The 24,609-nt window shown below is 48.9% G+C and overlaps 3 protein-coding genes across 12 annotated transcripts in view; all 3 read left to right on the top strand.

Moving 5' to 3' along the window:
• Positions 1–3,992, top strand: part of SEPTIN5 (septin 5) — a 51,606-nt gene extending 47,614 nt beyond the window's left edge. For all 6 annotated transcript variants that reach the window (XM_048063827.2, XM_048063826.2, XM_013173536.3 and 3 more), the window contains exons 9-11: positions 1,086–1,221; positions 2,894–2,996; positions 3,611–3,992. In XM_048063827.2, coding sequence (XP_047919784.1) covers positions 1,086–1,221; positions 2,894–2,996; positions 3,611–3,667 — 296 coding nt within the window. In that variant the 3' untranslated portion in view covers positions 3,668–3,992. The remainder of the gene's footprint in view (positions 1–1,085; positions 1,222–2,893; positions 2,997–3,610) is intronic.
• A 215-nt stretch (positions 3,993–4,207) lies between these two features.
• GP1BB (glycoprotein Ib platelet subunit beta) lies at positions 4,208–11,675 on the top strand. 2 transcript variants are annotated; one of them, XM_048063833.2, is made up of 2 exons: positions 4,208–7,464; positions 10,776–11,675. In XM_048063833.2, the coding sequence occupies exon 2, from the start codon at positions 10,861–10,863 to the stop codon at positions 11,452–11,454; it is 594 nt and encodes a 197-aa protein (XP_047919790.2). In that variant the 5' UTR covers positions 4,208–7,464; positions 10,776–10,860; the 3' UTR covers positions 11,455–11,675. The 2 variants fall into 2 exon arrangements, with proteins under 2 accessions (XP_047919790.2, XP_013028993.3); XM_013173539.3 differs by having other exon boundaries at positions 4,208–9,986.
• An 865-nt stretch (positions 11,676–12,540) lies between these two features.
• The window catches only part of TBX1 (T-box transcription factor 1), a 183,297-nt gene continuing 171,228 nt past the window's right edge, over positions 12,541–24,609 (top strand). For 2 of the 4 annotated variants that reach the window (XM_066979133.1, XM_066979132.1), the window contains exon 1: positions 12,541–12,876. The gene's annotated coding sequence lies outside the window, so the exon portion shown is untranslated. Of the gene's footprint in view, positions 12,882–24,609 lie in introns of all 4 variants that reach the window. The other 2 variants (XM_066979130.1, XM_066979131.1) reach the window with 1 other exon arrangement.

Raw genomic sequence — 24,609 nt, 5'->3', positions numbered from 1 at the left:
CTGCATGTAGAGCAGTCACCCTGCCCCTGAAACCATGGTGCATTGTGCAACACACGTCCAGGGAGGAGCCCGAATGTGGTGCCACTGCTGTGGGGATGGAGCTGTCTGCGAAGGTTCCTTCAAGCCGCAGCGAGACCTAGAGTGGGAGGGCAGGAGGCTGTGCTGCCACGCAGTGTGTTTGTCCCTAATTTTCTCCCCTTCTCAAGGGAGAAATTTCATAGGTAGAAAAACCCCAGAATGGCTTTTGCTGCTGTTGCTGACTCCCCCGTGCTGGCATATTGCTTTAGATATTGCAGCTTTCAATCCCCAAATCCTCTGTGTGCACTTGTGGGTTGGTGTCAGCTGCTTGGGCTGCCCAGCTGCTGGCTCTTCTCTCTTGCTGTCTTCTGAGTGGGCTGTACCTGTCAGAGTGTTGGTAGTTGGCAGCGAGATCAGCTTTGTGAAACCCTGGGCTTCACACAGCCAGCTTCCACCAGCCCTGCAGAGAGAGAAATGGAGATTACCATGGCAAGTGCACAGCTACCAAGCACGTTTCCCCCCAGACTCCCACAGGGCTGCCTGGGGCCTGGCTCCCCATGGTAACAGCAGCTTTTTCAGCTCTCTAGTCTGTTGCCTGCTAATGGCTCTGCACCTCAGGGGCTGATTCAAGATCCCTGGTGGAAACCATCCTGCTTACAGTGGCCTTTCAATCAATCCTAAGGTCTGAGGAAATGGCCAGTTTCCAGTCTCCAGCAGCTGCTGCTTTCACTGGGTTATAATAATGACATTCGCTGTACCTGGGAGCAGCATGCTCTCAGGGCTCTGCTATATGTGGTTAATTAACCCTCTTACCCAGAAAAAGTCCTGGGAACACAGTGACCTCGGCAGCCTGGCCTCAGGGTCGAGAAGCGCAGAGCTCCATCGAGGCCTGTGCTGGGCTCAGGGGGGGAGTCCCCAGCACTGGGAGGGAGAGAGTGGGAATGGATGGGGAAGGGGCCCTTGGGGGAGTTTTATTCCAGGCCTTGGTGCAGAGAAGTGAGAAGGGACTCCCTGGATGGGGCTGATGAGGTGTGACATCCAGGTGCTCTCCCGGTTTTGCTTTGTAGTGGAAAATCAGGCGCACTGCGACTTTGTGAAGCTGCGGAACATGCTGATCCGGACACACATGCACGACCTGAAGGATGTCACTTGTGATGTCCATTATGAGAACTACCGAGCTCAGTGCATCCAGCAAATGACCAGGTGGGTCCCCCACTTTGCCTGGGGGTTGCAGGGGTACCTCACTCTGTGGAGCGGGGACCACTTTTTCAGAATGGCTTCTCTGGGGAATGGCCCTGGGAAGTAATACAGCACATCCAAGCTTGTCTCCCACAGCCTTAGCTCACGGTGAGGATGCTTCTGAGAATCCATGTTCCTGTCCAAGGATTCCCCACACAGATCTTGGGAAATAGGCCTGGCCGTAAATGCTCTTTAGAAGAGCTGTTCCGAGCACTGGGTGAAATACATCCAGCCTAATGAAACATGAGATAAACCATTTCTCTGGTGGGTTATTGCTATGTACATTGCCAAAGAAGAAGGCATTCTGCAATCTGCAGTTCTGTCCAAAAGACAGCATGACCCTTGGGATGCTGCTGTTTCTCAGACAATGGAGCCTAAGCAATTAGCAAGAGTCTTATCACATCTCCAAAGATTTCTCTGCATTATCTTGCTGTTGCATTAGATTCTCTGTAGTTTTAATCACAGAGATCAGAAAACAGAGAACACTCATGGGCTTTTCACTTGAAGGTCATATCTTTTCCTTCTCCCTTCCGTGACTGAAATATTGGTGACAAATTTTAGGTTTAAATAGGTTTTGGCTCTTCTGTTGTAAACCATCCCCTTCACTTCCTGCCTGAACTGGATGGGTGACTGCATGCTGCCACGTTGCAGAGCAGAAATAGCTGCACTTCACCGAGGAACAGCCCAGCATGTGTGCAAATGTGCAGGTTGGCACGTTCTGCTCACACACGCTGTATCCCAGTACTTTTGCATAGCAGATGAGCCTGTCTTTTTCAACAGTGATAATAGGGAGTCCCAAAATAACCATGTGAAACACTAGAGATCTGTCAGAAGTGTCACAGTTGCTATTTAGACACTGTGTATCTATTAAAAGAACAGAGTGATGAAAAAGCAATTGCTCGGCTTAAAATTCTGGTACTGTTTCTCACGCCATGGCTGCTTCTTTCTCAGAGAAAACTAGCATGGCCGTTTCTAGCAGTGGGATACGGGTTCTTCTCTGAAGAAACTTTTGGGAGGAGATACCAAGTTCCAGAGCTGGAATTGACTCAATAATGAGCAAATGGTGACTCCAAGTGGTGAAAGCCAGAAAGTGGCAACTTGAATTCCCAGATTTTCTATGGATAGCTCCTCCAGCTTTTGGAAGAAAGTCACCTCCTTCCTCTGTCCCCTGCCAGCACTTTGTCATGCCTCCCACCTCTTGAGTATAGGGACCAGGCTTTGTTATCAGACTTGCAGCAGTTAAGCTGCTCCTCTGGTTTTATTTTCATTAAAAACAAACAAACAAAAAAGCACCACAACATGGTGTGCGTGTAGTGGCTTAGAGATACTGATAGTTAGATAGAAATTGGCTGTAAATGTCCCTGCTAAACTTTCCAATGTTGTTACGTAAAGTGGTCAGAATTGCCAGCTCTTTCTGGCTGTTTTTTTTCTTGGTGTAATCCTGGTTTGGGTTTTCTCCAAGTGCATCCTACACCTATGTGCTAGATTGCCCCCACAGCCCTTCCACGTGGCTGGGTGCATGCTGCCACATTGCTGGCAGGTCTGCCATCATGAGTGACAGCCATCATGTGGTGATACCAAAGCTGGACAGCCTGAAGCGTAACTGACTGTTTCTTCCCTCTCTCTGTCTCTCTAGCAAGCTGACTCAGGACAACAGGATAGAAAGCCCAATTCCTATCCTGCCTCTCCCAACACCTGACACTGAGACAGAGAAGCTGATCAAAATGAAGGACGAGGAGGTGAGACCCATTTCTGCCTGGGATGCCTTAATATTGGAGCTGAAATCTGATTCTCCAGGATTGCCCCGCAGAGGCTGTCCTGGGGCTTCCCGCTCCTGCCTCCCACCATTGCGGGCTCCTCCTGGTGTGGAGGGCAGGATGTGGATGTTGTGCCCACCTTCCCCTGTCAGGGAAACGTGGCTCTGTTCCACCCCAGACATTGATGTTTCTGTGCTCAGGCAGGAATTAATCTTCTCTGAGAAATCCCTTTGTCACCCCCAAGGGACTACCCCGTCACCCCCATGCCCGTTACACTGTTAATCAGCACCACTCAGGGCGAGCCTCTTTGTCCAGGACCTCTGTCTTGGTCAGCCACTGTGGCTGGAGGCGCCTGGCTGTCAGAGGCATGATGGAGAGCCTGAAGCTTGGCCCTGTGGCTTTGTGCGGTGCAGATGGGATATGCTGGGCTCCCTGCCCAGCTGTCCTGCTAGGCTTGATAGACTTGTCACCTGCTGGCTGTGGTTGGGGGCTGGGCAAGCCAGAAACTCATTTCATGATGCCAGCCCCCAGTGCAGATCACCAGCCCCCAGCCCCAGCAGATCCGTCTTTGATCGTCTCTCTTCTGTCTCATGCAGCTGCGGCGGATGCAAGAAATGCTGCAGAAGATGCAGCAGCAGATGCAGGATCAGTGAGGTGCAGGTACTTGGAGGGCAAAGGGAATCCCTCAGCGACCAACCGAAGTCTGGCAAGAGCTGTGGACGTTTAAAAAGAGGTTTCCCGTTGTATAAAGACTTGTGGGCAAGAGCTGCACCCGCACCCTCTAATTTATTAGCAGCAATGCTGGCTTTGCGGTCAGCTGGGTTGTGGAGAAGGCTGTTCACTTAACTGTTTACTGATGTGTATTTCTTTTTTTATTATTCTTTCTTTTCTTTTTTTCTCATTTTGTTTTTTTTTTTCAAAAGGAACTAGCCTGGGAAGTCTTTTAAGGCATCCTAAAAAGGGGAAAAAAAAAGAAAAGAAACAGATCTCCCTTTCCCATGTACTAATCTCTTGTTTGGGAATGCTCTGGTATTTAAAGTCCTGGTTTCTCTGGTGTACGAACTTGAAGAATATCTGTGTCGATGCACGTAGATGTTTACTCCCACCTGAGGTGCTGTGCCCCCTTCCCCACTCCCCTTGTCCAGGGCCAGCACAAGTGTTGTAAAGGCAGATGTTCCCTCCTGGGAGTTCAACCTGCGCTGCCAGGGGCCAGCTCTGGACCAGAGAGCAGGGACTGAGGGGTTCTCTGTGCACTGACCTGCCCAGGGGGCCTGCTGGCTGTCTGGTTTCCTGCCCGGGTTATTTGGTTTGCCTTCGGTTGGTTGGATGGCCGGGTTTGTTTTTCCTACGAACTCCAGAACTTTGCACTGAGCGGCAAGGAACTGAGTCTGTCAAGGGGTTGGTTAGAAGAAAACAGCTTCCACTGCCCTCGGCTGTGTCTTCCTGGCAGAGAGGATGAGTTACTGAGGATTACCAGCAATGATGGGCGCAAACACCTCCCCAGCCTGCCAGCCGTGCTCTCCTCCCATGGCAGGCTGGAGGGGCTGACAGAAGCACTACAGCAGGGCGCTGCAGTGGCTGGGTGAGGCTATCTCATGGTTTAGCTCTGGTCGCTCTGAGCTTCTCCTGAGGAAAGGGGCAGTTTCTGAAGGCTTGTACCAGAGGTCTGCAAGCTGCCTGGCCAGGCAGACCGCTGTAGGGAGCCAGGGGTGGCAGGGGGGCCATGGAGAGCTGCTGTGGGTCAGTGTGGCAGGTACAGGAGTGTCACTGCACTGGGCTGAGCACAGCCCAGCAGACTTGGCCCTTCTCCCCTGCCCTTCCCCTGAGACTCAGTCCTTCTCCCTCTCCCCAGCCCCCTTCTCTTCCTGTCTCAGTGCTGGGAAAGCTGGTGGATCTGCTGGGCAGAGATAAGAGCGCTTTTTTGGTAGCAGCTTCTGTCCTGTTTCTGCTTCCTGCAGTATTTTTAACTTCCAGATCAGCCAGAGGAGAGCCCTGGAGTGTGATGTGCCTGACAGGGCAGGACTCACCAGCAACGCTGCCGTGTGTGCAGAGAATCAGGGGCTGCTGGAGTGAGAGACATTTGGCTCTTCCCTCCAACTCCAGGGAGTGCTGCCATGGGCTGGACCCTTCTGCTCCTTTGGCTGCCAGCCCAATTTCCCTGTCTCCCTTCCCTGTTTGTATCAGCTCCTCCATCTCAGGCTTTCCCCAGCAGACCTCCCTGGGCAGGAGGCAGCAATGGCCAGGAATAGCCAAGCCCCATAACTGTTGTTAGGTGCTGCGTTTATCTGATTCCCCCTGTGGGGCTTTAGAGCTGCAGAGGCTGGCAGGTTCAGGTTATTCTCTGTACAGAACCTCTGTTCGACTAGAACATGGGCTGTAGGGGCAGGGGAGACAGCCCGACACAGTGTGGAAAGACAAAGCAAGGGTGAAAGCCCACTGACAGAAATGTGCAAGCTGGGCAAGAGCAGCGTCCAAGGCAAACCTCTCCTAAGTGCCCTTCTGCTGCCTCAGAGGGGTGAGAAGTGGGGCAGGGGCACCTGGGGATGAGCTCAGCAGGGCAAGGATGAAGGCAGCTATTCTGTCCCAACAACATTTTTTTTTTCCTTCTCCCCTGTATCAGGCTCATAAGTGACATTTGACAGTGCCAGCCTAGGAGAAGGAAAGGGCTCAGCCTGTCTTCAGTAACATGCCAGGGCCAGGTGCTTAAGGAGGAAATACAGCCTTTCTTTCTGCAATGCGCTTGCCTGAGCGACGGAGTAACCTGAGGTAGGAGCTTCCTCCAGGTTTCCTAGAGCTGCTTTGCTGCTGTTGGAAGCAGGAGGACTGCTGAGTTCTCAACTTTATCCGTGGTAGTGTAACTGGAAACACCTTGCAGTACCTGTCCCCTCTCTTTTCATACATGAGTTTTGTCTGTTAGGAGGATGTTCTGTTGCAGATGAGCACTATTCAGCTAAAGATGTTCCTCTTTCAAACAGATTAACTCCCAGAAAAAAAAGCAGATCTTTACCCTTCAGCATGGACATAAGAGGGCAGACAGCTTTTATCCTGTGCTGCGTGCTGGTGAGAGCACAGGGTACTCTGGTCGCAGGCAGGCAGGATTGCTGAGTGTGTATCTGCCTTGTCCCTCTGGGTGAGGAAGTCTCCATCAGCTCAGTGCACATGGCTTCTAGATCAAGTTGATAGCGTCAGCTCTGTTCTTTACAGAGCTGAAGTCTTCAACTACCAGCTGCAGAAGATGGCTTGAGCTGCACTTATTCAAAATGCATAGGAGTGAGGCACTAGAGACACAGCTTCTACAGAGGGGCAGGGGTACTGTTGAAATTCACATCCCTATGTCAGAGGTTCCCTGCCCAGAGCATCAGAGTTGGGGGGCTGCCTGGCAAGGGATTAGGGACTGACTTTTTGGGGCACCAGGGATCCAGACTCTGGCCTGGAAGGTGACAACAGTTTATAAAAGGATGAATGTTTTATATTGTTGCATTCAGCTGCACAGTAAGCCAAGAAGAGGCTCCCGAACAAATGCAGCTCAGCCATTTGGCTTTGGCAGTGAGAAGTGGGGATAGGAAGGTAATCTAACACCTCCCCTCACACAAACCCTCCGCAGTCTCATGTGCGACCCCTGCGCTCCCAGGCCCATTCCCACGCCTCTGCCAAGCTTTGCCCTGCCGAGCTAGTCACTGCAGGGGCTGCGTCCCGCTCCGCAGAGCTGTCTGTCCTGGGCTGCAGCTGGGGTTGTTGGTACGTCTCAGACCTTGTGCCTGACTAGGGAGGGAGCTGTAGCATGAACTCCTTGTGTGCTGCTGCTGTGCTGGTCCTGCCTGTGTGGAGCTTCCTGCTGCCTCCCCGCATGCCTCCCCCCAGAGAAGGAGGGGGTCCCACGTTTCGTGCTGTGCAATGGCGTTCCCTGCTCTTCCTCACAACCCCAGCTGTGCTTTAACACTGGCTTGCTCCTACCATGTGACTTCCTCACCCCCAACTCCATTCCTAAGCTCTTTGTTTCCCGTCTGTCTGTTGGGTTATTATAATATATATTTTTTTGTAAATTTCTGTTTGAACATTTTGTCATTGTGAACAAAGAAAAATGAAACCTTTTAAAACATATCCATTTTATTAAATGATTATTATTGTTATTATTATTAATAATGTTTACTACCTGAATTGATCAGTGAAATAAATACATTCAAAAAACCAACCTCTTTCTGTTTGATTTTTCAGTCCCCTTCAGCAGCATCGGTGATACGTTATGGACAAGAGAGGGCAAAACTGTCTGTCCTTTTATCCAGTTCCATCAGAGCAGGCTCCAGGCAGGCATGGGATTTCTGGACTGTGTTTATGTCAGAGGCTAGACAAGATGATCCTGAAGTTCTTCTGTCTTTAAGCTTCCCCTAGGAGTGCAGTCTAAATCAGCAATGAGCAGCTGGGCAGGATCCAATCCCAGGAAATCCACTTTGTAAGTAGCCAAAGAATCACTGCTGTCTGCTGTGTGCATAGTCAGGCTGGGTCTGGCTCTAGATTAGCTCCATGCCACACCTGGCCTGAACATCTGCCTGTGAATAAAGTACCACCCAAATAAGTGAGATGTGGCTGTGGCTGGGCAAACTTACCCTGCTGTATTAAGGTGGCTCCCAAGCATAATGCAGGAAAAAATGCGTTAGTTTGTTAGCCCAAGATCCCTTTGCCACTCTGCCTGCCTGCCACAGTGAAACAACTGGAATGATCTGCTCCAACCTACTAGAAGTGTAAAGCTTAATTGTTTTAGAGCATCACAAAGAGATTCTCCCATGGTTAGGGCCAAATTCCGCTTTTGTTTACACCCTAAATTCTCCTAACATCAGCACATTCAGGGTGTTCACTGTTTTTGCTCTGAACCACCAGAGTTCCCCCACGTTATGCTGAGTACTGGGTGCACACTGCAAGGCAATGGAGAGTTGGGTTCAGTGGGGTAACAGTTTCACAATGTAGTTCGGGTGGCCTTAGCCTGTAGGATAGCCAATGCCTAGAGTCAGGCCCATTGCAGAAAATGTCTGTGAAGGTGTGATGACCTCAAGAAGACAAAATTATGCCTACATTTCCTGAGAATATTTTTGACCCTTGGACTTATCTGTTCAAGTATGTGTGTGATGCAAATTCTGAATGAAGGATGTGGTCAATTTTTCTCAGTAAATGCAAGTTTCACTTGTTGAAAGCTGCCAAGTCACTTAGCTATCAAAAGACCAGTCCCTTGGAACACTGTGTTCCCCGGTCTGTTGTCCTTCCTGTGGAACCAATCAACTTTATTTTGGCGTAGACAGTGAAATGCTAAGAGTTGTATTTTACCTCTAATAATCAAGAAAGGATGCAAGAACATGGTGGATCTTTTTCCTTGGCTCAACCACTGACAGCAATGAAGCCTCTGGAAATCCATTTCTTTCAGCAAACTTTCCACTGCTTATTAGGAGTAGACGTGTTTCACTGCTTCAAGAGAAACCTCAGGGACAGCACACTGCGAAGTGCTAGGGCTCACCACTCTGCCAAATAGTCTTCCTGATGAGATGGGAAACCAAAGGCCACGGTGCTCATGGACTGTAGAACAAACCAGTAACATCACCTTCCATGTTGAAGTACGTTTTGAGTTACTACTTTGCAGTTGAGACTTGGTGATGTTTCTGTTAGAATGCTGTCCTACTTTGTCTCCTTGTCTGGCCTGCTTGGTTCTGTGCACCAGGTGTACGTACCCTGGCTCTATTCACAGTGAATCATCTTTAAACGAAAAGGCCAGAAAAAATGGTGGAGAAAAGGGATGTCATGCAGAGGAAGTGACTCTGGACTAAACAAAAACGAGGTGCTTCCTCTTGCAGGTATTTTCTCTCCTTTAGTTCTCATCCTAGTGCTATTCAGGGATAAAAAGCTGCAGGTAAAGTGTGTTTCTTGAGCTTACTGCAAAGAGAAATAATTTCAGGAAGTTTGTGAAACTTACTTGAAAATTATCATAAGGCATCGCCCAGAGTTATCACATTCCAGCTGATTCTGAGCTCTATAAGGTCCACAAATTCCATGGCTCTCTACAGAAACGCTGCTAGATTCAGCGTGATCCTCTCTTATTCCAGTGCCCAAACTTCCTCCAGAGTGAAGGGAGGGGAAGGGTTCTTCCCCCTCACCAAACTGCACAGGAGCAAGGCTGAACAGCTAGCATTTGGAGCAGCCAGGACTGGAATTTCTGAGCAGATTCTCTGCATAGATTTGTTGTTGCTCTACATGGCTCTGAGGCTAACTTGGCACATACAAGATGCTTATTGTGAGCCCTGAGGTGCTCAACATAAGAAATTAAATTGCCTTGTTCCAAAGGGCCAGAGGACAAAGCAGAGCACTTGGACCCACAAGAGGATTCCTCAAAGGGTCTGTGACTTTGCTGGCTGACTGTTAAGTGGGCAAGTGCTAACAGCTGTGCTTTATCTCTTTTGTATTTCCAAGAGCCAAAGGCTCAAACCTGAGAAAATAACGTGGAGGAAGCCCTTCTCATCCACTTACAGTGGTGAAAGGCAAAGTCTTCACCCTGCAGATATTTTGCCTGTACAAGAATAACAAGGAAACACTTGGGCAGTATATTTTGCTGTCATCATCCTCAGCATACTTGAATGCATTGCACTGCTGGTCTACTTGTTACCTAGAGCACGTGGGCACAGAATCAGAGTTATCGGTGCTGTCAGCATCTCTGCCAGCAAACGCATTCTTGCAAGCAGTGCCAGCTCCCATTTCTTGGAAGACTTGCTCAATGAAGGCTCGGCTTCCGGTGACATGCAGCAAACTTGCAGAAGGCCTCATATGGGAGGTGTCCCTGGGATGAGCCTGACCCTTATCTTGTGAGCCAGCTGCAAGGGGATTATTCAGGGGTTCAGCTATGCAGCTGCAAACACTCTTGCACTGACTGGACTGCCTTAAGACCTTTCTCTTGTGTTGTAAAGCCAGCAAGAAAGCAAGGATTGATCTGCCTTGGTAAGTCAACAAAGCTCCCTTCTGCCCCTTCCTTTCTTCCTTTCTTTCTTTTCTTTCTTTCCTTCTTTCTTTCTTTCTTTCTTTCTTTCTTTCTTTCTTTCTTTCTTTCTTTCTTTCTTTCTTTCTTTCTTTCTTTCTTTCTTTCTTTCGACAGATTGCATGAAAAAACAGTGCCTCATTGCAGGCACATGTAGTATTCTCTTAAAGAAGTTATAGCAGGCTGTGTTCAGTGATGGTATGAGACTGCAATACAAAGACATGGGTCAATGAACTGTCTCCCAGCATGGTCACAGCTTCAGATTATGCATCTGCAGGAGCAATGTCTAGTGTGAAAAGCTCCACAGAGCTCCTCCCAGTGGTCAGCACCCTCTCTGTTGCCTGCGGACTGTTTTATCGTGTCTATTCAAAACTGGAAAGACTATTTTTTTACTTGTGGTAACAGTAAATTTATTTCTGAATCTCCTCTTGCAGTTTACAACAGTTTTGCTTACAGATGTAATTCAGTGCTATGATAAGGCATGAGCAGTTTCGTATTCTATTTTTTTACTTCCTGACATGAATTTTCTTGGCTTCCCTATAAATTGTTCTGTAGTAATGCTGAAAGTACCAGCAGCTCTTGTATGCTTCTGAGGACTAGTAAAAATTTGATGGCTGCAACTAAGCCTCCCAGCATTCATCTGCTTATATCTCTGCCCAAGCTCATGTTTGGGAAGACCAGGAGTATTGCCTTTCTTGTAATGAAAGACCAAGATTTTTCACAACACCTTTTTTTAACTCTGTTCTTTTCAGATCTTTCTAGTCCAAAAGTCTGTGGTGTCTACTTGCCTGATCTCCACCTCACCCACTCTCAGTGGGGGAGTGTTTGCAGGTGAAGATGAACAAAAGGATTCTCTTCTTGCCCTTCCTTGGCTTCCTCCCACTCGTGATACCTACATGCCCTGTGCCATGCAAGTGTGCCACCAACATTATTGACTGCACATCAAAAGGCCTAACTGTAACAAAACTACCCGTTGCTTTCCGGCCATCAGCTGAAATTATCAACCTTGCTTACAATAGTCTCACCTCTATTCCCAATGGGCTCTTTGACAACCTAAAGAACCTCCAGACAGTCCACTTGCACGGCAACCCTTGGGAATGCAACTGTGACATTCTCTATTTGCGCTCCTGGCTCCAGTGGCAGCAGAACCGGACCTTTTACAGGGATGTGAAATGTGCTTCCCCAGCTCACCTTCAGGACCGGATCATCGCTTATCTGACAGAAGACGAGATCATTTCCACGTGCCAGCACTGGTACTGCACCCTGGCTCTCTTCTCTCAGCTCTTTTTGTTCATTCTCCTTTTAGTCCAGGCTATCTTGGTCATCTTCATCATTCTCTACCTGCGGAGATTTTGGAGGATGACTGCCGAAGCCCGGAGTACCACCCAAGATCTACACCAGCATGCAGATACCTGGCCCCTACAACAGTGATTGACATCAGCAGAGTGAGGGTCCCTGTCCCCCTTGGATGTTGCTATGCCAAAGCCACGTGGGTTGTGATACCCAGAGGGGACCGTTTTGTGCAGCATCTGATCCTGACTGCAGTCCAGAGCAGGACTTGGAACTGATCAGGCACTTGCTGTGTTTCCAAAGAGCAGATCTTTTGCTTCTTAATGTTTTTTTTTTTTTTTTTTTTTTTTTTTTTTTTTTTTAACTCTTCAGCATCATCTTCATTGCTTTGCTGAACTGGAAGTAATTCTGGTTTGGTAGACTATGGAAACCATAAATTACAGCAACCAGAACTGACTCAAATGGCTCACAAGATTTTAGGGGCTGCAGCACTCAGTCCCTCCTGTGCTAGCATATTTCAGCTGTGCTTTCCATGATGCTTGTGGTTTTACTGGGTTAGGCCAGGACAGAGGTGGACGGTGAACTGGATACTGGACTAGGACAACAGAGAAATACACTTTCCTTGGTGCTACCACTGAATGCTTTGGTAACTTTGGACAAGCGACTTAAGTCTTCTCCTGCCTCAGTTTTCCATCAGTTAAACAGAAAGGATGTTTCTTCTTGCCTTCTTCTTGCTTCATGCGTATGTTTTATTCTTCTGTGGGAGAGAGGGGGAATGTTTAATAGCCTACCTGTTTACCCCATCTTCATTCTTTTTAATCTACTGCTAGTGTTAATACTGACTTCAGCTGCCCTGAGTCAGAGCGGGCCCCAGTGTTCCTGAGAAAATCCCCCCAGGCCTGGAGCTGTGGCACCAGAGGCTCCTCGGGGCCATGTTGGCGCTGCCCCTGTCCCCACAGAGACCTGCTCGTTGGGGCCTCCAGCTGCAGAACCCATTAACGTGCCCACTGCCGGTTATTATGCCTCAGATATTTTTTGTAATGAAGCAAAACTGAAATAAAACAACGATGACTGATGCTGTAAGGGGCTTTTTTTTAAAATTATCTTTTCATGTGCTCTGCAGCGCCGCCGCGCCGTGAGGCGGGAAAGGGCGGGAAGCGGCGGCCGCGCGCGGCGCTGAGGGAAGGGGCGCTGAGGGAAGGGGCGCCTCGCGCCGAGCCTCGGCGGTCGTTAACGGCTCTTAACGGCCCTAACGGTTCCTTAACGGCTCCTAAAGGCCCCTAACGGCCGCTACCGCCCTCTAGCGGTCCTGGCCGGCCCCGACGGGCGCCGCCGGCAGCCTCTTCGCACCTTTAGGACGGGGGCTGCTGAGGGGAAAGCCGTGAGGGGGAGGAAGGAGGGGAGGGCGGCAAGGAGCCGGGCTGGCCGCGGGGCCACCACAGCATGCCCTATGGCGACGGGCAACCCCCCGCGCTTGGTAGCCAGGTGTGAAGGTGGAGTCTGAGGCGGGAAGGTGGAGCCAGGAGCGGCCAGAGCTGAAGGCCGACGCCGGATGGAGCTGAGGTGAGGTGAGTGACATGGTGGCCTCTTCCCGCCCTTTCCTCTCTTCCCGTGTCCCTCTGTGCCGCCATTTGCCTGGTTGGGTGAAGGAGTTCCACTCCATTTTTTTTTTTGTTTGTTTGTTTTTAAATTCTGCGGATTGGGCATTGATAGGTTTTGTAGCCAATGCACCTCTTGCCGGGGACTGATCAATATCACCAGCGACCGCCGTGGCACAGCAGACACACAGCTCTGCTGGGGGCCAAACCCTGAGGAGATGCCCAAATCGATGCTCCGTGAGGCCCCGTGACACTTTCAAATCTCTGGGTTTTAAGTATGCTAGCATTATTATTACTTCCCTGAGGAACAAACTTTCCACAGGAATAGAAAGACTATTTTCCTGGCTTGTTCTTCTCTGGTGTCCTTTTCCCAGAATCAAGATGCAGATTCGTAAAGTAGTCACACAACACATTGTCTTCCCTCCAGCCCTTCTCTCTTTTTTTTTTTTTTAATGTTAATTATGCAGTTATTTTAGCTACCTTGTGCCTGTTGTCAAAGTTCATTTTATTTTCTGATCCATACAAAGTATGTAAAAAGACCTTTGCTTGCTTAATGCCACTGCCAAGCGTGGTAGTGAGGCAGGGTGAATCCCCAGTTTTGCCTGCAGATTTTCAGCTGCATTTACCTGGGCTGGAGGATGTTGATAGTACATGTGGGCAGGTACTGACAGTGCTGCAGGAATGGGCTCAGTTGCTGGGAGAGGCTGGACTGGGAGCAGACACGATCCCGGCGCTGTGAGTGCTCAGCTGCCTGCCTGTCAGCACTGCTGTGGGGTGCTGGAAATCCTTCAGGACTTGGTGTGCCCACAAAGGCAGAATGATTGCTGACTTCGGTTTCAGTTCCCCCAGTGTCCTGACTATGCGTCATTAAGTCTTGGCACGTGGAAGGTAAAAAGCCTTTTTGGCATCTTTTGCACCTGTGAAGAATGTGAACAGCCATAGCAATGTGATAATGAATGGCACTGAGCGCAGAGTGATTTGTAGGCCATGGCAGCATGTCTAATCCATAAATCTAGGGCCTGCATGTCTTGTCTTCTCCTGGCTTAGAAAGCTGCATGTCACAGATGCTTTCCTGCTCCACTGCCCTGCGGAGGATCTGCTGTGCTGCTGCTGAAGGAAGGGATTGTCCAAGGCTGCACAGTGGTCTGAAAAAACAGTGCTGAAATAGGGCAAAAATAGTTGCAAAGCTTCCTTGCAAATTCTTTCCTGGTATTAAAGCCAATCCAACACCTGGCCATGCAGGGTTGGTCTGCCAGGCCTGCTGGACAGGCTGCTGCATTGCCAAAAGTTCAGGGTGCTTCAAAGCAGTGTCTTTCTGGCTGAAAAAAATGGGAAACTGAACCAAAATGTGTTTGCAGCCTTCATGGTGCAAAACTGTAAACCTGAGACGTCTGCAAAGCAGGTCAGCACTACCTAAGGAAAGGACTAAATGGCTGGTAGGTGACTCAGTGGCTGTTCTTTGTTTTCAATGTGCTGGTTTTTAGGTATCTGCATGGTGATTCTTACATGGCTTGTAGAGCAAACAAGTCCTGAAAGCAGAACAAGCTGATTTTGGAGCCTAGAGAATTTTAATTAAAAATCCCACAGAAAATCAGTTTTTAAGTCCTTTCTGCTTACAGCAATAAGGTTTATGTTTTGCCTCAGGATTGCTGCAAGCATTTACAAATTGACTGGGTTTACGTGACACCTGGGAACTTACCTTTGTTGTTTTAAGTAGACTTTGATAGTTTCCGCACCCCTCATTTGTGGGATAAAAATACCACGTTTGTACACATAAAGAACAATTTGCTAACATTCACTGCAGGGCCTGGTCATTGAGACAGACCAATTCTGTGCAACAGTCAGGAATTAAGCAGTGCTTGGAGATCTTGTGGAGGCACGTCCTGTAGAAGAATGGCATATTCCAGTCACACATAGTCACAGCTGTGTGCTTTCTGTATGCCCAAATGGGAACATTTAATAGATGCCTTGGTGGCAGCCTGGTCTGGGATTTGTTGCATTGCTTACAAATTGCAAAAGACATTTTTCATGGTCATTAATTTGAGGCTACCTGGTCTTCTTCAAAACCCTGACTCCCCTTCAGGATTGAAGTATGCAGGGCATCTCAGAGAGAGTGCCAAAAAAAGCAGTGGTAATTCAACATCATGGGACATCTCATCTGTCCTAGGGTACATGGGAGAAGAACTATTTCAGATATGTTTAGAAATGGCTTCTACATTTTTGTATATATGCATATGAAAACTGAGGCTCCCTCAGGCTCACAAGTATTTTTATTATTGTTATTTTAATTTATTTTTTATTTTTTAAGACTTGGAGAAGAATGGAGAGCACAAACTCTAAATTAATAGGTTTCTACGAATGATTAGCTGTCTTGAATAAATGCTTTGAAAGCATCAGGTTGCAGTGTTAAGGTTCTTTTTGAAGATAATGCATTCATACATACTGTATATCTAAATAAAGGTATATATTCTATGGAAGGATATGATAGAGCTCTGCTGGAAGACGTAAGATTTGAGTGGTTTCAGTCTAAACCAAACCAACTAACAACAAAAACACCAAATCACCCTCTTTAAATACACAAGTCTTTTTTTTTCTTTTTTTTTTTTCATTTCTTTGTGTGCCTCGTGGTCTGCTTGAGTTCTGAAACGTCTGTGACTATGGGAACAGAATATGCTGCGAGGTATTTCTTTATATTCCCATACCACAGCGTTAAGCCGAGAGCTACAAACCAACACGCCAAGAACGCCCTCTATGGATAACTGTCCGTTTAGGCTGCGTAACATTGATCTGCCGTCCTCGTCTGTCATAGCTGCTGATTGCTCCTAAGCTGCCCTGTCACAGCCGCTTGATGCCATACAGTGTCATCTCTTTTGCATGGAGAGAGGGCTCTGCTCACTGAATAAATGACTTTCTCGAGATGATTCCCATATTGACATGCAGTCGGGGTTTGCTCGGAAGAGGGCAGCAAATAGCTTTTAATCTCCTGCTTGCTTTTATCAGCAAAACCAATGTGAGATGTGGGCTAGGGAGAGGATGAAGGCAGGTGCGTTGTCCAAGCAGCAGACACTGCGTTTTCAGCCCGTGACTACTGGTTGAAATAGTCCCTTTCTTGTTGGCATTCCAAAATACCAGACAAACTGTGGCAGGGAAATGCAGGTGTCATGTTGTGAAGGCTGTGATGGAAATAGTGTTGATTCCCTGGGTTGAAGTACCATTTAACACTGATATCGCCTGTTGTGAATAATAGCCCTCAGTTTGGTTGCCTCTCTTGTGAAAAGCTCTGCCTGAATTCGGTGAGCTTTATCCACCAGGGGCTTTTACCTCCATCACTCTGAAACTCACCAAGAGGTGCTGCGGGTGCCCACACTTGCTCCATCTCCATTACCTGATCTTTCAACACAGTGTTAGAAAAATAGTTTTTTTCCCAGGACGAGACTTTAATTCCCTCCCATTGATCATGGCCGAAGTAGAGAGCTCAATTGGAGATTTTATTCCAGAAACAATGGCCCCCTTATGTGCTGTGGCATGATCTCTGTGAATGAACCTGCTGGTGAAATGAAGGCTTTTCCCCAGGCCATTTTGTACCTTTCTCGGGTGAATCTTCATATTTGATCAGCTGCCCAGATTCTTGCAGGGAGAGAGAAGGGAGATAAAGCACCAAGTCTTTGTGTTCCAGGGGGTGTGAGACAAAGTGACAGTCACTGGGACTGGGCTTCATATTGAGTTTGCATAAATCACCCGATGCTGCAGCAAGAGTGTCTGCATTCAAACCTGTGAAGTGGAGGGCCACTTCCCTGTGTAGCCGTACGTGGTTTTCTGCCTGGTAACACCTCCCTCCAGGTCCAGTCCCAAGCCTCCACCCTGTGCTGCCTGTTCTCAAACCAACGCTGTCGTCATCCTTCTTGCCTCATCCTCAGCCCCACTGCCTATTCTGTTGGTACCTGCTCTTCCCCACCCTTCCAAGTGCTGTCAGCATTTCTCAGGTTGTACGTAAAGTACAGCTTGCTACTTTGCTGTGTTTGGTACTTTTCTGGCCAAACTGCACTAAAACCACCACAGTGATTAATTTGATTATCCAGTGCAGAAGGCTTTGAAAGCAAGACACTGGTGAGCTCGTTCACTTCCTCTCCTCTCATCCCCTCTGCCACTATCTGTCAAGGACGACGTTTTAATGCTCCCATTGCTTCCTTTCCTCTTTGCCTGAGACCTGCAAAAGTGCAAGAAGCAATGCTGTACTTCTGTGCTCTCTACCCCTAAATGAAGGGAAATTCCCTCTCAGTGATGTACCTGAACCTCAGTCTGCAAATCCCCCTGTGATTTCCCATAGTACTTCAGGTAGAGCTTTTTGCATCTGTCCATTGTCTGTAATTTGAAAATAGATCATGCACCAATGCAGATCTGAGAGAAGGCTTTGCATGAAATGCAGCACAGTTTGAAATGTGTGGTGACGTTCACACTGTGCGAGAAGTCAAGTCACTCTTCGGGCAAGCCGCTGTGTGTTGCAATGAACAGGTTTTTATCCTAAGTGTGGAGGGAAAAAATGATGTGAAGATGCAGCTGCTGAAAATGTGTCTAACTCAAAGGCAGGGGAACTAGGGAGTGAAATCCTAGCCCTGCTCTGTGCTGCCACTGACTTCAACAAAGCCAGGATTTCCCGAGCCTTTGGAGGGTGCTGAAGAGGTGTGCTAGGCCCTGCTCACAAACTGCTGCGATGGCTCGTGGTGAGATCCAACACGGGAAGGCCCAGCTGGGGGGTGAGGGCACTTGGTTATGCACATGTTGGTAGTGTGACATTAGTTACGTACAGTAGGGCAAGTATTTCTAAAACCACCAAAAGTGTACAAGTGCTGTCAAAATGAGAGGAAATTGGGATGAAAATTGGGCAGCGTACCCCCTAGCCTTGTTCCAGCGGTTAACTAGCTTTCTTGTGGAAAAAAATGCATGTAATTGTAATCACCGCTTGTCTGTGGGTTTCCACATTCCTGCCTTGCCTTGCCTCTATCTGTAGGTGTCTGCAGGGCCCCACGTGCCAGGCACTCTGTGTTCCCAGGGATGGGAAATTGTGAAATCCTTGTGGGATGGGAAATTATCTGGGATGTTTCCCACCTTAAAAGGGTGGGGGAGGAGGAACTTCAGTACTTGTGAACTAGGAAACAGACATTAAACAATTCCACAGGCTTTTTGGTCCCCTGTTTTAAAAATAGGTACTTCTACCAATTGTTCCTTCATCTTGACAATTTGGTGGGTTCTGATGAAAATAATAATTCAGTGTATGGGTCCACCAGCATTTTACCTTGTGCAGTGAGGAGGGTCTGTCAGCTGAGGGGTGTTCTCTTGTGCCTGGCAAGACAGCAGAGGAAGAGGAAGTTGAGGATGGGGTAAATGATCTCTCCTGGTGAGACTGCCAGTGACCCCAGGGCCTGGTGGTCTGCTGCTGTTGAGGAGCTGTGGCTTGTGGTCCCACCTGGAGTGTTAATCTCCGTGGAGTTAACATTTCTGAAGGAGGCTGGGTCCGGCCTATGTCACAGCTTTATTTTGTTGTGCAGGTGGATCTGCCTGATGGAAGCAGCGCAGGGCTGACGGCATTTTGGGTTGCTCCCCTGGAAAGCACAGGGCTTTTGCTGCTCAGATGCTGAGAATTTATTAACGACAGCAATCCATCCACAGGTCTTGGAACGAGTCCCAGCACCCCTGGAGGTGCTGAGCTGCACGGGTTGACACACTGGGAGTGCAGGACCCACCATGTTCCTCCTAGTTCAAAGGAAATAGCAGTCAGGGAGGGAACATTTCCCCTGCTGGGGAGCAGCTGAGTGCCCATCACACAGCAGCTTTTGCTGGGGGAAGAGGGCAGGGCAGGAGGCAGCGTCCGAGGGGAGCGGAGCGGGCAGGGGCCCTGGAGGCTGACCCAGCCCAGGGGGCTTGGCCTTAGCACAGCCGAGGGCCTTGGGCTCCCCTCGCTGGGCGCAGGGTGCAGCCCCCAAGGGCTGGGGCGAGGGCTCCTTGGGCTGTGTGATGCTGAGCGCGGTGCTGTTAGGTGCTGTGCTCTGCCGGGTCCCTGCAGCCCTCTGTGCTGGCGCCAGCAGGGCGTGAGGGGACTGCTGACACAGACTGGTTTGGAATCATGTCGGTGCCCAGGACAAGAGGCATGTGAAGCTGCTGTCCTTCCTGCTGCAGGAGCCTTATGTAAACTCAGCTCTGGTTTTTAATGACTGCCCACGAGGAAAGGTGACACTTGGTAGAGTGCAGGGCACTATCCCATACCCCTCTCTGGAGCACTTCTCCTGAATCCTTGGGCCACGACTGGGCTGCCAGAGTTTCCTGTATCCAGCAGGACAGGCAGTACCCCACCTGGCACTGGCAGGGTTGGATTGGTGCTGCGGGGAGCCCCCGAGGGCTGCAGGAGGCATCCTCAGCAGCTGCCCGGGGTGGCCAACACTAGCCCGTCCTCAGGTCTTTCCCCTGCACAAGGGAGGTCTGGGCTGAGCACCTGTTTGCTGCTGTGAGCTGCCTGGAAGAGGTTCCCTTGCTCAGGTGGAGAGCAAAAACCTCACTGGGGTGTTCAGCTTCAGAGCTAGCAATGCTCAGAGCAGCCTGACAGCAAGCAGTCCTCAGGACGAAGTCCGTGCACACAGACTTTTGGGTAAACTGTAAACCAGAGAGAGAAGAAAAAAGGTGTTTTCCTGACAACAAGGAGCTCGGTCTGGACTGATTGCTGAGTTGCTTACTGAGTTGGCCTTGCTGTATCCTCGGCAGTTCCTACAGATGGGAATGAGTGGCAAGAATAACAGAGGAGGGAGGATCTGGTTACACACTTGGAGAGGAATGCCGGGATTTCCTTGCCTCTCGATGCTGGTTCACCTTTCTGGCTAATTCAGCCCTGGCTGAGTCCAGCACAGCAGGAAAGGGAGGTACTTCTGCTGGGGTTGCTGCACACTCCCAGATACTGTCAGTTTATGTCAAGTTGTACATAAAATAAAACATAAACTCTATGGGAACTGCTGCATGTGAGCTTGCAATGGAGAGAAAAGCAGGAGAACTGACTTGTGGGCTGCCACGAGGCATGCCTCAGCTTCACAGCAAAGTAGCTTTTGCAGGAAGTTTGTGAGCAAAAGGAAAAAGCTGAAATCTGTTTTACTGAGTAGAGTTATCAAGAAAATTAATCTCAGAAGTATGCTAAGTTTGAACATCTGTAAGCGCTTTGAGATTGGTGAGTGAAAAATGCTGGGCAGAGGGAGAGGGTGTATCTGTGGTTCAGGGCATGGGCAAGGATATACCTCCTGTCTGCAGCCTGGCCATACAGTAACTTCTGAAAAACTATTTCTTTGCTTTTAAAATGTATCTGACTGCACTAAGTGGCATGACGTTCTCAAAATGTTTTCCTTGGCTTGTCCAATGTCTCCTGGCCTCTATTTCTTCTCTCTTCTTTCCCTATTCTTTGCAAATAATTCAGTTTGAACCTTACTTTACTTTGTTTAGGTTTAATATTTCCCTCAAATATTTAAGACTATGATACTTATCTGGAGCAGCAAGCCAAGGAATCACAGAAATTCTGTGTTAATGTCTCACCCTCCTTTTGCTGCACAAAGGCTTCCCTGAGCAGATTTGTAAGCTCCCCAACTGCTGCTCATTGCATCCTAACTCAGCATAGAGGATTTGGTCTGAGTTACCTTTTGGATGGTGAGACACCTTAAAATCGCTGCAGCGCTGTTCATCCTCTTACCCACCTTGTGATGAACGTACTGTTTTGGGGGGGAGTTTGGGGATGTGCCTGCTCTCACGGTGTGTGTCAGCAGCAAAGCTGGAATTGAACACTGCTGCTTCTTGCATCCAGTTCCTGGGAACTGGGAGGGAAGGATGCACAGCCCAAGGTGGTTGCCTTGCATGTAGCTCTTCCTCAGCTTCTGAATATCTTGCACACTGCAGAAGAGGGACAGTGTTCCCCTGTTCTTCAGGTAGGTTTCCCCTTCTCCAGACCTCAGTGCCTGTGGTTAAGTTAGCCTTCAAGTTCCCTCTAGGTTTTGGTGTAACTGGGGTTGGAAGAGTTGGTGCTCTGGGCTGGCATCAGCATACTGGGGGCACTGCCTGTATTCAGGGCTTGTGCATGGAAGGGCACCAGCTGCCTCCTCGCAGAAGTTTCATAAAATGCTGTCATGAGGCTTCTGCAAACATTCATATCCTGGATGTTACCAGAATGACAAGGGGACAAGGGCATTTTTCAGTGCGTGCTGCAGTTGGGAGCTGCTATGTTGGGGTGAGATACCTTTAACTTTGGTCCTGCTGAGCATGAAATGCACCCTGCAGTCTGGCAAGGCGCAGAACTAGCAGTGGGAGCAGAGGTGGCACAGTGTCCTCTTTCAGTGGGCAAGAGCAGCCGGATCCTGCTCCCAGCAGGTCTGTTTGGCCATGAAATAGCTTTATTTCTCTGCTATGCTGCAACGATGCGCGCAGCTCCACTGCTTCTGAACTATACCACCTGCTGAGGGCTGGGTCTTCAAGCCTCTGTCTGTGGCTCGTTCTTCCTCAGCCGTACTTGCTGGAGGCTGAGATACAAAGGCACTTGCAGAGCTCAGAGAAGGGAGGGCAGAGTGCATGCCTGCCCCATAAGATAATGCTTCTCCACCTACGCCTGGCATGGCTGTGTTTTTCTAGCTCTTTTGTGGTTCTGTTGTTCTCCCCTTGCACCCCGCGCTGGCTATAGCAATTGGATAAATCATTCTTGTGTTCCTCCCGCAGGACCTAGGCACAAAGCCGGCCAAGCTTTTCCTACATGTTTGCAGATGGACCTTTGCCCTTATGGTTTGATTGGCCCCCACTCCACCCATGGATAGGCACTTCAATGCATGAAGTGGACATTTTCCAGCCCTGAGCTGCCAGAATTAATTAACCTTCCGCTAAGGCCAGGCCAGTCTTTCTGGGAAACAAGATCCACTGGGCTGTGCATTCCACAAGCCTCTCTTTGCCTGGCGTCTTGTGTATCTGTAGAGGAAAAATCCATATATTTGTGTTCTGGGATTGGAGGGGGCAGAAGCCTGGGGAAGAGGGAAGGGATCGAGTTCCTCAAGTCTCCCTGCTGTCAGCAGCTGCCAGGAGCTTGTCAGGGGAGAAAACCCACCAAACGCTGCTGGAGATGCCTTGGCTTTTCCTGGGTGGACGTGGAGGCCTTGTCTGTGGATGCACACACAGAGTTTTCCCCATCTCCTCTGAGAAGGAGCCAAGCCTTTCCTTCCCTGAAACAGAGCTGTCCTTGCACAAGCCAACTGCCAGAGCTTCCTAGGAGTGCTTGGCATGACTGGGCACAACCCTGCTCTCCAGCTTAGCCCTTGTTCCCTCTCTTCTAGCTAACAGGCTTCCACTGCTTTCTGAGGGGGACAGGAAGACACAGGCTTTTCCTCTGAGCTCTGTTTAATTTATGTAGTACTCCTACTGCTCAGACCCCTGGAGAATGATGTTAATACGTTGTTGCCCTTTTGGGCCATGGGGCCCAATTCCCTTCTGTGCCTCGAGGTTTCTGAGGTCCTTGAGCTAAAATACTCCAAACGACACATGGGGACAGAGGCTGGGAATTGCAGCTGCACTCTCGCTGAAGTATGCTGGGCTCCAGTGGCCCAACCCCATCTGGGGAGACGAGCGTTCAGTTCTTCCGTGGTGGACTTTTATCTCCAAACAAAATACCCCTTTTCCACTGTGCCCAGTGCCTTTGTGTGTTTTCAGGCTCATACAACCTGTGTCCCTGTGCTTTGTCTCACGGCGGGTTAGCACTGGTGCCAGAGGGAACAAATGCGGGGTTGTTCTGTCTCCTGACACATACGTGCCTGACTCCTGTTGCTATCATGCTGCATAAGGCCATTTGTCTCCTCTGTGGGGCAAACTGCTCCCTTCCAAAACCCCTAATCAAGCAGAACGCTGGCCAGACCTGTTCCTGTTAACTGAGCCTGTCTTTCCTTTTAAGAAAAAGGAGTCTAATAGTGCTGTCTTCCAAAAATAATAATTAAAAAGTGTAAGCTTGCATGAAAGCATGTAATGCTCCGGAGAAAGAAAGATAGGGACCTTTTTGACTTGTGATGGGGGCAGGATACGGATCTGTTTGCTTAATGTGAGGAAAAAAAAAAAAACAGAATTTACCTGTATGGTCCACTCCTGTTGAATAGAGGCTGCAAATCCCCCTCCACCCCCCCCATCCAGTACTGTGAACTGCAGTAAATCAGGACAAGCTGAGAAGTTTTTTTTTTGAAAGGGCCTTGGTTGTCCAGCCATTTTTCTCCCTTGGTGCTGCTTCACGCCACTTCTGACTTTGATTAATAGGTCTCTGAATAAAATGTTAATCTAACTAGGGGTCCTTGGCCCACCCCCCCGCCCTCCATGCCCTGCTCCAGAAATATCAGAGAAAACACACAGAGGTTTTGTCTCCCTGCAGAGCACTTGTAGCTTTTGATTAATGGGTGGAAGGGCCCAGCTCCAGGTTCGTGGCATCTCTCCCGACTGCAGAAAAATAAGCAAAAAGTCACCAAACATGACACAGAGAAGGAAAGTCCCAGGAGCTGCAACAAGAAGAAAGAAGGGAGGGAGAACAGCTTATAATTCAAGATGTACCCCAGCGTAAGTTTTGGTGTTTGCGAGTCTGAGTTCAGACCCTCATCTCCACTTTAACCTTTCTTTATAATGAGTTCAGACTGCATTGCTGGATTCAGCAGTTCCCAAGCTCTGGGATGTCTTAACTTCTAATACTTGCATTGTGAACTGCTCTGCATGTTGCCCTGGGCTGACACTTCAAGTGCACGTGTTAAGAGTGGCTAAGATGGCTTAATAAAAAAATCAGCCCTTACACTTCAAACAGGACATGTGTTTCCCCTCTTCCCCTTCGAACTCCAGCCCATTCTCTGAATCAAACTTCTTTTGGAGCTTCTGAAATGATCAGAACCATGTGTTTCATTCCTGTTTTCTGGCCAGTATTGAACTCAGAATACTCTTGTATTGCTTTCATGTGGAGGCCAGACCTGCTGGGAGCTCGCTTTTTCTTTTGAGGTGCATGATTTGGTGGAACTACATATATTAGAAGCTGCTCACACGAGGGCTTGTCTACACTGGGTGATTAGACTTGAATGGGTAGGGAAGTTGAAATGAGCTGGCTGTGTTAGTCTGGAATAAGAGCATCCAACTGGAGGGCCTTGTCAAAAAAGCTGTTCCTGGGGCTAGCCTTAAGTAATGGTGTGGGATATGCATAAAGTATGAAGGAAAGTAAGGACTGTCACGTGTACAACCTTACAGCTCTCTTCCTCTGCATGTCTTCTTTTCTAGCAGGCAGTGCCCCACTACATTCCTTCGTTTTGTCATGAAGTAACTGGAGCAAAGGTTGCCACATTTAGCTGCCAGTCACAGAGCTCTAGAATCCAGACTGGGCTGTAAGGCAGGTGGGGTTTCTTGTATGTCTGTTCAAAGTTACAACAGTCTAACTAGGGAAAAGCGCACACCGTTGAGAAAAGAAGGGGAAAAATCCCATTTTGGTGTTCCCTGAATGTTTTGAGCCTGGATTTTTGGTCAGAATACATAAAGAGCTTTATTTTATGCAGTTGTAATAATCCCTTGTGCTAAGGAAACGTCCTGCATCCTCAGCCACTGGAGGAAGCTTTCAATTAAGAAAAATCGACCGTGGTACCATTGAGATGCTTCCTTCACCTGGAGGGAATCCGTGAAGCAGCGT

The sequence above is a fragment of the Anser cygnoides genome, chromosome 17, assembly GCF_040182565.1.
Source record: "Anser cygnoides isolate HZ-2024a breed goose chromosome 17, Taihu_goose_T2T_genome, whole genome shotgun sequence".
NCBI lineage: Eukaryota > Metazoa > Chordata > Aves > Anseriformes > Anatidae > Anser > Anser cygnoides.
The sequence above is the reverse complement of the archived record's forward strand: the minus strand, read 5'-3'. Positions and strand labels throughout refer to the sequence as shown.

Bases quoted from the DNA above. Each gene is read 5' to 3' on its own strand.
- GP1BB (XM_048063833.2), top strand. From the start codon at position 10,861: ATGAACAAAAGGATTCTCTTCTTGCCCTTCCTTGGCTTCCTCCCACTC.